The sequence below is a fragment of the Stegostoma tigrinum genome, chromosome 4 (assembly GCF_030684315.1).
Source record: "Stegostoma tigrinum isolate sSteTig4 chromosome 4, sSteTig4.hap1, whole genome shotgun sequence".
Taxonomy (NCBI): domain Eukaryota; kingdom Metazoa; phylum Chordata; class Chondrichthyes; order Orectolobiformes; family Stegostomatidae; genus Stegostoma; species Stegostoma tigrinum.
Window position 1 is genome coordinate 105996136 of NC_081357.1, and position 13870 is coordinate 106010005.

The 13870-nt window shown below is 40.9% G+C and overlaps 1 protein-coding gene across 3 annotated transcripts in view; it reads right to left on the reverse strand.

Annotated features, from left to right (window-relative positions):
* The window catches only part of myom2b (myomesin 2b), a 119661-nt gene extending 106098 nt beyond the window's left edge, over positions 1-13563 (reverse strand). For 2 of the 3 annotated variants that reach the window (XM_048531059.2, XM_048531057.2), the window contains exons 1-2: positions 13430-13563; positions 7881-8027 (exon numbers count right to left, since the gene is read on the reverse strand). In XM_048531059.2, coding sequence (XP_048387016.2) covers positions 7881-8002 — 122 coding nt within the window. In that variant the 5' untranslated portion in view covers positions 8003-8027; positions 13430-13563. Of the gene's footprint in view, positions 1-7880; positions 8028-11334; positions 11543-13429 lie in introns of those variants that run through there. The other variant, XM_059645585.1, reaches the window with a different exon arrangement.
* Positions 13564-13870: the final 307 nt, after the last annotated feature.

A 13870-nucleotide genomic window follows, 5' to 3' on the forward strand; every position in this document is an offset into this window, starting at 1 on the left:
CACTACAGCACACACCAGGGGAATGGAATGACCTTAACTTGCAGGAAAGTTCTCAGATTGTTTGGTCAGTGAGGTGATTTTGTGACTGATGCATGGTTTTGAAATGATTTAGGTGAAGATTAGTGTCAGGCAAGAGGAGTAGCAGGTGAAGGAGCAGCAAACTGACCTTTAAATGGGAATGTTGAGGGATGCGGAGGATGGCTTTACATCAGCCAGTTATTAATTTGAATCTTTGCCAATATGGGACCATGATGGCAGGTCTCATTTGGCAGTGCCTCCAGATCTTAATCTCCTGAATGTCTCCCTTAAAGGTTGTACCTGCAGCTGTCGCAGCTCAATTATGACTTCATGACGGTGACACAACCTTTCAAAGCATTGCCAAGGTCACAGTGAAGTAGCTCATCTACATATAGCAGAGGTATGAGTACCAGTGATCAAAGTTAGAGTTTGCCAATTGTGCCTGTTCAACTTAACAACACTGCATTGGGCCTCCTAATCCTTCTGCTTTTCCTGAAAAAAAAACGGGCAAGCCTTGACGGAAATACTGTTGCTCGTTCACAACCTCAAGACCTCATTCAAAACACTGGCCCAATGGAATATCATGAAGAGGCTGTGAAACAGGTCATTCAGCCCAATAGGTCTATGTCAGTTTTTATGCTCCACACGAACCTCTTCACACCTAGCTTCATCTTACCTCATTAACATAGTTTTCTAGTCATTTCTCTGTTGTGTCTGTATCTAGTCAAAAGCATCTATGACTTAACATTCATATTATTTAATTAGACTTGGTTCCATTATTAAAAACACAAACAGTAACAGTAAGATGCCAAGATGCACAACTCTGCTCTGCCTTAAATTAGTTATTTGTTTATCTCATGAACCCTAGAACTAAGGGAATATAATAATCTTTGCCAAACTGTATTTGTTTTCTATTAAGAAAAGGAGACAGGCAAGAGTAAAGTACAGATTGCAGGTTACTATAATGGACTCAATTGATCTTGTTATCTATGGAAGAGAAGTTTGAGTAGGAAATGATAGATGAGGGCTATGTATTCTAGTGAACATGATAGCAGCTTTTTTAATTCACCACTGCATCATACATGTAAAATATTCAGAATTAAACATTATCCAGTTTATAAAAGATAAAGTCATAGCTCAGTCATCAACTGTAAACTGAAAGGTTTGCTCTGAAATTATAGGGCCATTGAATTTTTTTTTAGAATTTAATTTAAGCATAATCAAGGGTGACTGGAACTTGTGGTGCTTGCAATGTTGGTCCATTGAAGTCAGAGCTATGTGTCAAGAGCAGTTGAGAAGAGCCACAGCATGTGGTAAATTCAAATACTGGACCCAGGACAGCTGCATGGCCAACTGCAATTCCAGCTGCGTAGTTGTTAATAGAATCTGTCTCCAAGTACATCCGATATTTGTTCTCATACTGGATCATTTTCATAGATACAAGTAAGATAGTTTTCAGAGTCATTAAATATTCAGTCTGAAAAACACTCCTCCACAACTACCCTCTGTCGTCTATGACCCGGACAATTTTGTATCCAACTCAGCAACGATCCATATAATGTAATCCTTCACACCAGCCGACCATGAGGGACCTTATCAAATGCTTTAATAAAGCATCCACTGCCCTACCCTCATCAGTCATTTTCGTCCCTTCCTCAAAACATTAATCAAATTTGTGATACAAGACCTACCCGCACAAAGCCATGCTGATTATCCTTAATAAATCTATTCTTTTCCAAATACGAGTAAATGCTGTGCTTAAGAATCTTGTCCAGTAATTTTCCTCCCACTGATGTAAGGCTTACTAGCCTATAATTTCCTGAATTATATCTGCTGCCCTTCTTCAATAAAGGAATAATATTTACTCTTCTCTACCATTCTGGGACTTCACCTGTGGCAACAGAGGATCTCTGTGAAGGGCCCAGCAGTCACATCCCTTGACTCCCTCAGTACCCTGGGATAGATCCCATCAGGTCTCAGGACTTACTTACTTAAATATTTTTCAAGACATCCAACACCTCATTCATCTAAATATTGTTATCTCCTAGAATATCAACATACTGCTGCTTACTCTTATCATCATTCATACCTTTCTCCTTGGTGAATACCAATGTAAAGCACTCAAGAACCTCACCCACTCCCTCTAGCACCATGCATAAATTCCTCCTTTGTCCTTGAGTGGACCTACCCTTTCCCTAAATATCCTCTTACTTCTAATATACATATAAAATGCCAGAGGATTTTGCTCAATCCTACTTGCTAAGGACATTTCATGGCCTCTATTAGCCCTCCTAACTCCTTGTTTAGGTTTTTCCTGCCTCGTCATTTTCATTTCCTAAACCTTACACCTGCCTCCTTTTCTCATTTTGACTAAGCTTTTAATATTTTTTCAAACAGGGTTCCTGAATCTTGCCATCCCTAAATTTCATCCTCACAAGAACATGCTGGTCTTGAATTCTGACCGATTGATCTTTTAAGAACTCCCGCATGTCAGAAGTAGGTCTACCCTCAAACATATACCCCAATCAAATTTGTCCAGCTCCTGCCTAATGCTTTTGAAATTAACCTTCTCTCAATTTAGCACTTTCACTCAAAGACCAGACTTATCCTAATCCATAACTAAGGGCAAGTGACTGAAGTATTAGTAGGGGGACACTTTGAGACTAGTGATCATTATTCTATCAGTTTTGAAATAGTTATGGTAAAGGATAGGCTTTACATAAAAGTTAAAGCTCATAACTGGAGTAAGGCAAGTTTTGATAGTATGAGACAGGAACTTTCAACAGTTGTTTAGAGTAGACTGTTTGCAGATAAAGGGACAACTGACAAATGGGAGGCTTTCAAACATGCTATAACAAGAGTTTGGAGGGATTATGTCCTGTTAGAGTGAAGGGTAAGGCTGATAAGAGTAGGGAACAATGGGTGAATAAAGATGTTGAGGTTCATGTCAAGAATAAGAAAAGGTCATATATTAGATGTTGACATCAGGAATCAAGTGAATCACTTGAAGAATATAAAGGGCTTAGGGACATTTTTCGGAGGGAAATCAGGGTGTCAAAAATGGAATAGGAGATAGCTTTAGCAGATAAGATTAAGGGTAGTCCAAAGAGATTCTACAAATACATTAAAAGCAATTAGGGGAAGAATAGGGCCCCTTAAAGATCGATGAGTTTATCTATGTGTTGAACCTTAGGAGATGGGGAGACACTAGATGAATATTTTGCTTCAGTTTTTAGTGTGGAGAAAGAAATGGAGGCCAGGGAACTCAGAAATAAATACTGATGCTTTGAAAACAGAATACAGAAGAGGAAATGCTGGAGGTCTTAGAAAACATAAAAGTGGATAAATCTCCGGGACATGATCAAATGTATCCCAGGACATTGTGAGAAATTAGGGAAGAAATAGCAGGGCCCCCAGAAGAGATATTTGTATCATCTATAACCATTGGTGAGGTGCTAGAGGACTGGAGGGTGGCTAATGTTATGCTTTTATTTAAGACAGGCTGTAAGGAGAAGGCTGGAAAGTACAGTCCTGTGAGTCTGACATTGGTGGTGGATAAGTTGTTGGAGACGATTCTGAAAGATAGGATTTACAAGCATTTTGGAGAGGTAAAGACTGATTAAGAATAGTCAGCATAGCTTTGTGCGAGGGACATCATGTCTCGCAAGCTTGATTGAATTTTTTGAGGAAATAACCAAAAAGGTACATGAAGGTAGGGTGGTAAATGTTGTTTACATGGACTTTAGTAAAGCCTTTGGCAAGGTTCTGCATAGTAGACTAATTAGTAAGATTGGATCACGTGGCATTCAGGGAGAACTTGGCGAATTAGATACAAAATTGGCTTGATGATAGGCAGCAGAGAATGGCACTGGAGTATTGTTTTTCACATTGGAGATCTGTGCCCGAGGTGTTACAAAAGGATTGGTACTGGGTTCACATTTATTTGTCATTCATATAAACAATTTGGGTGAGAATTTAGGAGGCTTGGTTAGTAAGTTTGCAGACAACATCAAAATTGGTGGTATAGTGGACAATGAAGAAGGTTATCTAAGATTACAGTGATCTTTGTCAATTGGGTCAATGACTTGCAGAGTGGCAGATGGAGTTTTATTTGGATAAATGGGACATATGGCATTTTGATAAAATAAACAAGGACAGCACTTATACAATTAATGGTAGGCCTCGGGCTAGTGTTATAGAACAGAGAGATCTAGGGGTTCGGGTACATAATTGTTTGAAATTTGCATCACATCACAAGGTGGTTAAGGAGGCGTTTAGCACATTGCATTCATTGCCCAGACCTTTGAGTATAGGATTTGAGATGTCATGCTGAGCTTGTACAGGACATCGCCCTGCTATTGAAAGGACATTATTAAATTGGAGAGGGTTTAGAAAAGATTCACCAAGACATTGCCAGGAATGGAGAGTTTGAGTTATAAGGAGAAGCGGGATAGTCTGGGACTTTTTTCACTGGAGCAAAACAGATTGAGGGATGGCCTTAAAGAGGTTTATAAAATCATGAGGGGGATAGACAAGGTGAAAAGTAAAGGTCTTTTCCCTAAGCTAGGGGAGTTCAAGGCTAGGGATCATATTTTTAAGGCGAGAGGAGAAAGATTTAAAAAGAACAACTTTTTTTAACAGAGAGAGTGGTTAGTATGTAGAATAAACTGCCAGAGGAAGTGGCGGATGCAGGTAAAGTTACAACATTTAAAAGACATCTGGATAAGCACATGACTAGGAATGGTTTGGAGGGATATGGGACAAACATAAACAAGTGGGACTTGTTTCATTTGGGAACATGGTTGGCATGGACTGGTGGGCCAAAGGGTCTGCTAACCATGCTGTATGACTCGATAACTACCTTAAAACTTGTGGAATTATGATCACTATTCCCAAAATGCTTCCTCATTGAAACCTTGAATACCTGGCCAGGTTCATTCTCCAGTATGAAGTCAGGTATGGTCCCTCCCAGTTTCAAAAAAAATCCTACTGGATGCACCTAATAAATTCTGCCCTAAGTCCTTGGCACTAAGAGAGTCTCAGTCAATGTTGGGGAAGTTAAAATTCCTCACTACATTAAACATGTTTGTATATCTTTGCACAATCTGCCTATGTATCTGTTCCTCTATCTCCTGCTGGCTGGTGTCTAGTGTAACCCCATCATAGTAATTGCATTTTTCTTATTCCTGAGTTCTTTCCATATGGCCTTGCTGGATGACCTCTCCAAGATGACCTCTCTCAGTACAACTGTGACATTCTCCTGAATCAGTGATGCATTGTGTGCATGTCTGTAGAGTGAAGACATTCTGGTCCATAATTGGATTTATTAAGAACCAAATATGGGAACCTTGCCGACACTTATTCCAACAAACCTGCCCACCATCAACAAGGCATAAGTCAGGAGTGTGATGGAATACTTCCCACTTGCCTGGATACGTGCAGGTCCAGAAGCTTGACACCATCCAGGAGAAAGCAGCCCACTTGATTGGTACACATTCACAAAAATTCATTCTCTCACTTTCTTACTCGCATGCACTCTATCTGTCTCCCCCTGTATGCCTATTCTCCCTATATCACATGTATGTGCCCTCACCCCATTCATCACTCTTTGCCCACTCCCCTTTCTTACACACTTACCCAAACTGACACAACTTTTCACTGACACTTGCATTCTCTCACACTCATTCACTTTCTCGTTCCTTACCTTTCATCTTCTGTCACATATATTCACATTCATTCTGCATACTCACTTTCTCAAACACTCCCAGTTTCTCTTTCATACAGGTACTCATTGCAGGAAGGAGCCACTTGGTACCAAACTGCCCAGGAAAGCAGTCTTTGTGGAGATTGGTGCTATATGCAGCCAGGCTCCTTTTGGGAATTAGCTTGGTGGCTGTGTGGGAGGAAGGGTCAGATAGATCTGCTGGCAGCCTCCTTAAATTCATTGTGTAAATAGACTCCAACAATCAGCCATAAAGCCACCCATAGCACAAAGTATATAAAAAAAATTATCCACTCTAGCAAGTCCTCATTATCTCTAATGGAACAATGATTGTTTGTTCTCATCATATCTCATGGAGTAATGACTGCTTGGTTGAGCATTATAGCAATTATTGGCTGATCGGCCTGTCAGTGAGAATGGTCAGAACCAGATTCACAACTTTAAGTACTGATCATCCCAACTGACCCAGCACCAGGCCATTGTTCCCACCTCTGATGTTTAACACTTCTGCAACTGCTCTCCCGCACCCTGCTGCACCCGGTTTACTATTACAAGTTTGTACGTCTCAGCTCCCACATTTCAGCAGTCAACCCCACTGGGGATCACAATGCGTGGCTCAAGACTTCTGGCTCTAAAAGAGTTTCTCTCCACCAACTCCATCAAATCATTTCATCATCTATATTATTCCACTTGGACTAACCATTAATCGATGGGATACAAGCCTTAACTTTCCACAAAATTGAATCCTCCTGACCTAATAACATTCTGTTGAATGTAAGCTGTACTCACGCCAAAATCAGTACATCTTTGCTGAGGTCCAGTGGAGAAAACGGAACATAATAGTTAATATAGGGTCTAAATTGCGTTTTGACAATTCTAAACTATGCTTTGCTCATACATTTGAACCTTGAGATAAAAACCAACATTCCGTTGGACCTTTCAAATATTTTTGTACCAACCACCTGGCTTTGAGTGATTTCTGTGCAAGTACCCTTAAATCTCTTTGCTCCTTCACGCTTAAATTCAAACTGTGTAGAAAATACTCCAATCTCTTTCCTTGGGTCCAAAATGGCTGAACATTTTCTCTCATTGTTTTATCCACTTGGATAGCAAACAAATTCCCTTTCTAACTTTTTGCTGTCATCTACACCATTTGTACCACTTAAACTGTGCCATTGGTGAGTTATACTACACAGCTTTCTATTCTTCCATCTAAGTCATTTATAAATATAACGATGAAATTCCAACACAGATTCCTGAGGGGTGCTGCAGACTGCATACTGCCAATTGGAAGAAATACCCTTCTGCTGACTTACTAACTATTCCCACATAGGTCTATAGTTTGCCTCCAATTCCATATGTTCTGTTTTTTGGTTAAGACTTTTGAGTTGGACAATATGAATTGCCTTTTCGAAAATTATCCAAATAATATTCCTTATATGCCAAGCTAGGGATTGCCTCAAATGACAGAGCAATACATGAGATTTCTTTTATTTGTTTTCTCAGTGACATGTTTGTAATGATGTGTTGATATTTTTCTGTTTTTACATTATTGCTACTCAGATATCAAAACAATTCAGATACACAATACATTTAAAGTGCTTTGACAATCAAGAAATGTGCAACCAAGTAATTGATGACAATGACAGTGTCATGATGCCTGAGCAAATTTCTTGAGTATTTTAATTACTTGAAATAGAAGTTAAATACAGCGGTGAAATCTGCAACCTCATCATACCATGAAAGGGAATTTCAGTTTTTGGACTATTTGTAGAAAGATGCAACGCTGGTTAATGCATGATTCTGAGAGTAGGAAGGTTGAGTTATGAGGAAAAGATTAAAACAAAATTCTACACACACAAGAGGAGGATATCATCATGGCATAAAAGAATTTACTGTTAAGTGATCAGAGAAAGAAACTCAAATGTAAACAAAAGTCAAAAACATATGTAGGTCAGAGATATGAGGAACTCCTTTGCATTTGGTGTAATGTCCCAGTGATTAGTCTGCGCACGCTTGCAAGAATAATCCTCTCAAAACAATTCTACAAGTTCATTGACAGCCACCTGTTTTGGGACTGCCCAAGTCATTTCACTCCCTCTGTGCAGGAGAGATGAGAAGATAGCACTGTGTTCCTCACCTTTTGGATAAGCTGCTTTTGCTAGTGTACTTCTTCACGACTGATCGGCTGTCAAGGTTACGGTAATCATAGCCGTAGTGTTTGTGCCTCTTTTGGTAAAACGGCAGCACCTTTGTTGCCATGGCGAAAACCAATCTTTATGCAAACCTATACACAAAATTTCATTTTATTTCCATTAGCAGAAAATATTGAATTGCATCTGAGTACAATCTATTTTAAAAAGGTAACATCTTATTCTAAGTTAGAAGAGCTTTTTTTTCCTAAATATGTTATTTTTATCTCATTTAATCTCTACTTGTATTATTATTGAAACAAAATTGAGCTAGTTGTGCTTTTAACATGAAATCATATCCACATCTGCCTCCTATGCACAGGAAGGAGGAATGGTATCTCACCTTTGAGGTCATCTACACAAAAATGTCAATGGTGATATGATGAATGACATTTAGCACAACAGGAAAAAAGAAACAGCCAAACCATAAGAAAATGAACCAAAGGACCAACCTCAAAAAAGAGACATGGTAAGTAACCTGGGGGGTCTATGGTAAGTTGCAAAGATCTCTGTGAGTGTCTAGACTTGATTAAAATTCTGTTCTCATGACAAGCTATTAAGCATCTCCATTATTTCTGTAGTTTACACTGGGAAATATGTACGAAGAATTGTAGAAGTAGAAGGAAATAAAAAAACCTGACAAATATGAAAAATCTTTTGAGGCTCCTGAGCATTTCATGTATGATGTTTCTTTCCTTATCATACTGTACTGCTTACCCTTACCATTGTCAAGTTACTTCTAACCAATATTTGATATTTCAGTTTGAGAGTGCTTTTAGTGGAATCACAATAGCATCACTATCAATCGCTGATGTGGAGACAATCTCTCTCTCTCTCTATTCACATACATAACTCCACAGGAGGCTATAAAGTGCAGGGTGACAAATATTTGCTTTTTGCATTGTTGTAAACTTGATGGCAAATTTAATAGTATTTTTTGCTTTGTATAATCATTGTTTTGTCAAAGCTCATGGCTGTTATCTTTTCAGCTGTTTGAACCTAAGAAACTATAAACAGTCCTTTCACCAGTTAGGTCAGAGCTACAGATTGTTCTGAAAACCTATAATTCTTAGTGTGATTAATTAGCTTCAGTCACTGACATTTGGTTGCCTTTGATGAATTGCGACAAATTCAAAGCTAAAAGTTTCTCCAAAATGTCTGGCCCTAATACATATTACAAATGTTACTTGAATTTTTATCTTTACAAGTGTGTCAGAAACAAGGCATCTTGCACTGAAGTTTTGTACATGGGTCACATCAGCCTGTATAACAGTACATGGTAAGCAGAAACTTAAGAATAAAATTGTAAGAAAATTCAGATAACAAAACAGCAAATTTTGAGCATTTTAAAGGTGGTCTTCTGCAACCTTACTTTATTATTTTTATTGAAAGCTGTGAAGTACATCAAAATTGAAAACCTAATCTGTAAATGACCCCGGCATGGGTCCAAGATCATCAGTTGCAAAACAGATTCGCAGCCAGAGACCAAGAAACCTTAGTTCTGGATGCTACCTTACCTGCTGTGATCTCCAGCATTTGTTGTTCTCAGTACAGATTACAGCATCTGCAGTAATTTGCCCCAGTTTACAGGTCTCACTGCAGTCATTACAGAGTAATTAAGTGAGGTCATCACCAGCTCAGAGATAGTAGGAACTGCAGATCCTGGAGAATCTGAGATAACAAGGTGTAGAGCTGAAAGTTTTGAAGAAGGGTCTAGGCCCAAAACGTCAGCCTTCCGGCTCGTCTAATGCTGCCTGGCCCGCTGTGTTCATCCAGCTCTACACCTTGTTATCTCTCATTGCCAGCTCGGATGTGTTGATGGGGTTTAATGTTATAAAGCGAGCATTTCGTTTTTCAAAACTTAACTTTTAAATACATAATAAGGTTATGAAGTGCTGAACGACTTCAGTGCATCGTTGACCTCTTTTGATTTTACACTCCAAACTGCACACAAGGGTGAGGTTCCTCAGAAACGGATGTCTCGTAAATGCTTCATTTCAATGCAAAAAGTGTCAACTGGAAGAGGGCTGATCTTCTAAACCAAGGCAACAGCTCTGGCATTTACAGTAGTAAATCCAAAAGCCGAGCACAACAACACACGTAGAACTGAGATAACAAAGTGTGGAGCTGGATGAACACAGCGGGCCAAAAACTTTTCTGATGAAGGGTCTTGGCCCAAAACGTCAGCTTTTGTGCTCCTAAGATGCTGCTTGTCCTGCTGTGTTCATCCAGCTACACACTTTGTTATCTCGGATTCTCCAGCATCTGCAGTTCATATTATCTCTGGTAGAACTGAAATGGTCGTCTGCAAAATATCAAAACGCACGCACAAATTGATTCTCCCCGTTGTTTTATTCCAACCCTGATCATCTGACCTCTCCCTCAGGCAGCAACGATTGACAAACGCTTCCCAAACTACTGGAGGATTCTTAATTAGCAGTTAGCATGTCGCCCTCGGATTTTTGTTTTGCTCTCAATGGGATCACTTGCTCGCAAGGCGTTTGCAACTTCAAGGTTAACAGGTCAGGTTGAATAAAGTACCACTATATCAGCCAGAACTTGAAAGGCTACATTCGATTTCAGTAAGACCATGGTTTTTCAGATAGGCTCCTTGACGCAGTTTAACCTCTCCCGGCAACACAACACTCTTCGGCTGCCTTTATCCCCCGACCATTGTTCTCAATAATGAAAGACGATCATGAAACACAGTCGATCTTTGCAACCTACCCATCTGCCAAGAATTATACAAATCATGTCTATTAATTAATTTTAACCTCATTCCAAGGAGCAATGGCTGAATGGGAGCACTTCCTATTCCTTTCCCTTCGTTTTTGCTGTCAAATATTCCTCGGCCCCTCCTCTGCAGTGCTGGTTTCCCTATTGACTGAAACCCGAAAGGGAACATTGAGTTGCTTTCGTGCTGTCAACAGAAACATTTCTAACGAAAAAAAAATCCCTATTAAGGAGCACACCCAATGTTGCTTCTCAAAGTATCCTTTCTTGTAAGGGAAAATTGCTCCAAAGCCTGTGTGGAGATAATAGGAACTGCAGATGCTGGAGAATCCGAGATAACAAGGTGTGGAGCTGGCCTGCTGTGTTCACCCAGCTCCACACCTTGTTATCAGTGCTTGCTGTCTGTGTAATATTCCTTCAATGTTCACAGCCCTTGACTTTCTCTCCCGAGCGGCGGCTATTCCGCACCCATTGAGTCCGAGGCTGTGAGCACGGCTCAAGGTGAGGATTGACTATCCTATCCTCGCTTTACTGCCTGTCAGATTCCAGCGATGGCTGTGGTTTGTGAACACTCTTCCTGCACACTAGTCAAGATTCAGCTTGGTGTACGAGGCTCCGTGCTGCCGAAAGGTCATCGATCCGAAACACCAACTCTACTTGTGTCCCTACCTTTGCTGCCTGATCTGCCGGCTATGTAGGCGGCGATTCTGGTTCGAGTCACTGGCCCTGCAGTCTTGAATCACCTTCACTGCTCTCGTTCGAGTGCGGGTTTGCAAGGAGAAAGGGAGAGGGTGGTGTCATTTTAAAAACTATCTTTCAATGTAATGAGCACCACTATCATTCTTGGGCGTTGACGAAGGATTCTGTGACATTTGAGTTAAAATGTAGTTTCCAAGCGCTGATCTGTGAAATGTTGACCCCACCGCTACAGCAAACACACCGGATTTAGGTCACACCCCTGGAAAATCCGGTTCGAGGCACCAAAGGTAAAATATCCAAGAAGACTGGGACTGACGCTAGGAAATGGGGAAGATTGCCAGCTGCAGGGAGAGACAGCGGTCACCCTTCAAAACTACTAGAACCTGGATAAGTTTCATACTCTATCTCTCTGTTACCATCATTAGCACTTGTTTTGCTTTTTTTTGCTCTGGCAGATTCACCCTGTTCACTTGGTGTCGTTTGTCAACAGCGTAAAAACCATAACTTTCCGACCCCTTTCAGATTTGTACAGTCCTTCCAGATTTGAAACGCTTACTCTTCCTTTCCACAGCTGCTAGCTGAGTTTCTCACGCACTGTGTTTGTGTTTTAAGTTAAAGTTGAACAATTTTTTTTGTAATGTAAAGTGCAGAGCTTGAGGTGCCGGGAGGCAGGGAAGAACAGTATAGCTTGGAGGATGTTGTAGGGACTGAACACAGTACATTTGTGATTGTAAATGGGAAAACACTCCCGGGATTAACGCCTGCACTTTTTAAAAATCGTGTTATATAAATGCCGTTAACTGCTGTCCGCTTAAAAGTTCCAAAATGCAGCAGAAGTGACAGCCAGCCAGCTCGTGTGGAGTTGTGTATCAGTATTAAATAGTTCAGCCCTGAGCTCTGAGCCATATTAATACTGAAATATCCAAAAGGGAAGCACTGTCGACTGGATGGTTAAACGAGATCCCAACGGAAAGGACCTCCTACCAAAAAAAGCTTCAATGTTCAAATAGGGGAGAAGTCAATAGCGAGGGATGTTTTAAGGCCCTGCTCCTCAGCAAGGCCCTTACTGCAACCACTCCTTTTATTTCCATTGCCTTCTAGCAGCCACCGTTCACTTTGATTCCCCGCATACCCACACGTCCTGACAAAGGGGAACCAACCTCAAGCCTGAGACGCAGTTTCACCCTCCACAAATGCTGCCAGGACCCGCTGAATATCTCCAGCACTGTGTGCTTTCCTTAGCAAGTCAAAACTGGTTTCGGCCAGTTCTGAGAAAGGGTCACTGGACCTGCAAGGTTAACTCTGATTTCTCTCCACGGGTGCTGCCAGACCTGCTGAGCTTTTCCGGCAGTTCCTGTTTTTGTTTCTGGTTTCAGCGCATTGACTGACCGCGATGGGGTGAATGGTGGCAGGAGTTCTGCTTTGCTTCTGCTGTGAATGCCAACATCAACTCCTCATTTACCCACGCAGGTAACAAGGAGAGATCTCACATCCGCTGTCACCTGCTTTACTGACGAAATCAGCGCAAAATCCCACTTGCTGTTTGCAACACCAGCCTCCACCATTGCTGGTGTACATTTCAACTGTTATCGTTCGTGGACATAGACCGAGAGATGGGGTGGTCGGACAGTTACTATTAGCGCCCAGCAAACGCCACAAGGCGCTCTGAGTGACCTTGCAAACATGCAGGTGGGACTAGTTTAGTTTGGGAACATGGACTGGTAGGACCAAAGGGTCTGTTTCCATGTTGACACTTCACTGAGTGTAAAAGGTTACATATTGCTTGTGACAAACTCACATATGGTGAACTTTTAAATAAAAATTGTCATTATATTTGGCAGAAAAAGCCACAGTTATATCTTAAATAGAAACAAAAAAGTGACCAGTTAAAGACCCTCACTTCGAACCCCTGGCCCCCAAATCACCGTTTGAGAAACAGCTTTGCTCAGGGCTGCAACATGGGTATATTATCGTCTAACTGCCTGCAGATAGGGGCCAGATACGTTGCATCTCTTATTCGCTTATTGTCACTCCTAACGAGATATTAAAGAGAAAAAAGACTCACCGAAATGTAAGGCAGACTCGAAAGGTGAAGGCAGAGAGGAAGATCAGCCTTTCCCAGCCCCGAGGGTCTGGCTGATAAAAAAAAGAAACAGAAGACTCTGGGTGAAGGAATGCTCCTTCACGCATAGCACCTTTTATGGCCAGACACGCCGTTATATATAGAATCGGCGGTGCTCCACTGTTACAACAAACATCTGATTAACGTGAAGGTACAATATACACATATATGTTATGGATTAAAAAAACAAACACTGCCTGCAACCTAATGTTCATGTACATTAACTTGGATCTTCCAACTGTGCTTTATCTGTAAATTAATCCCTCTCTAGACAGTGATTAAGCGTGTTCTACATCGTCCAGTTACTTTTTAAGAGTTTGTAACGATTAGTGATCTAGAAGGGATCTGGTTATTCGTACTGGTCCTACATGAGAACATCACTAA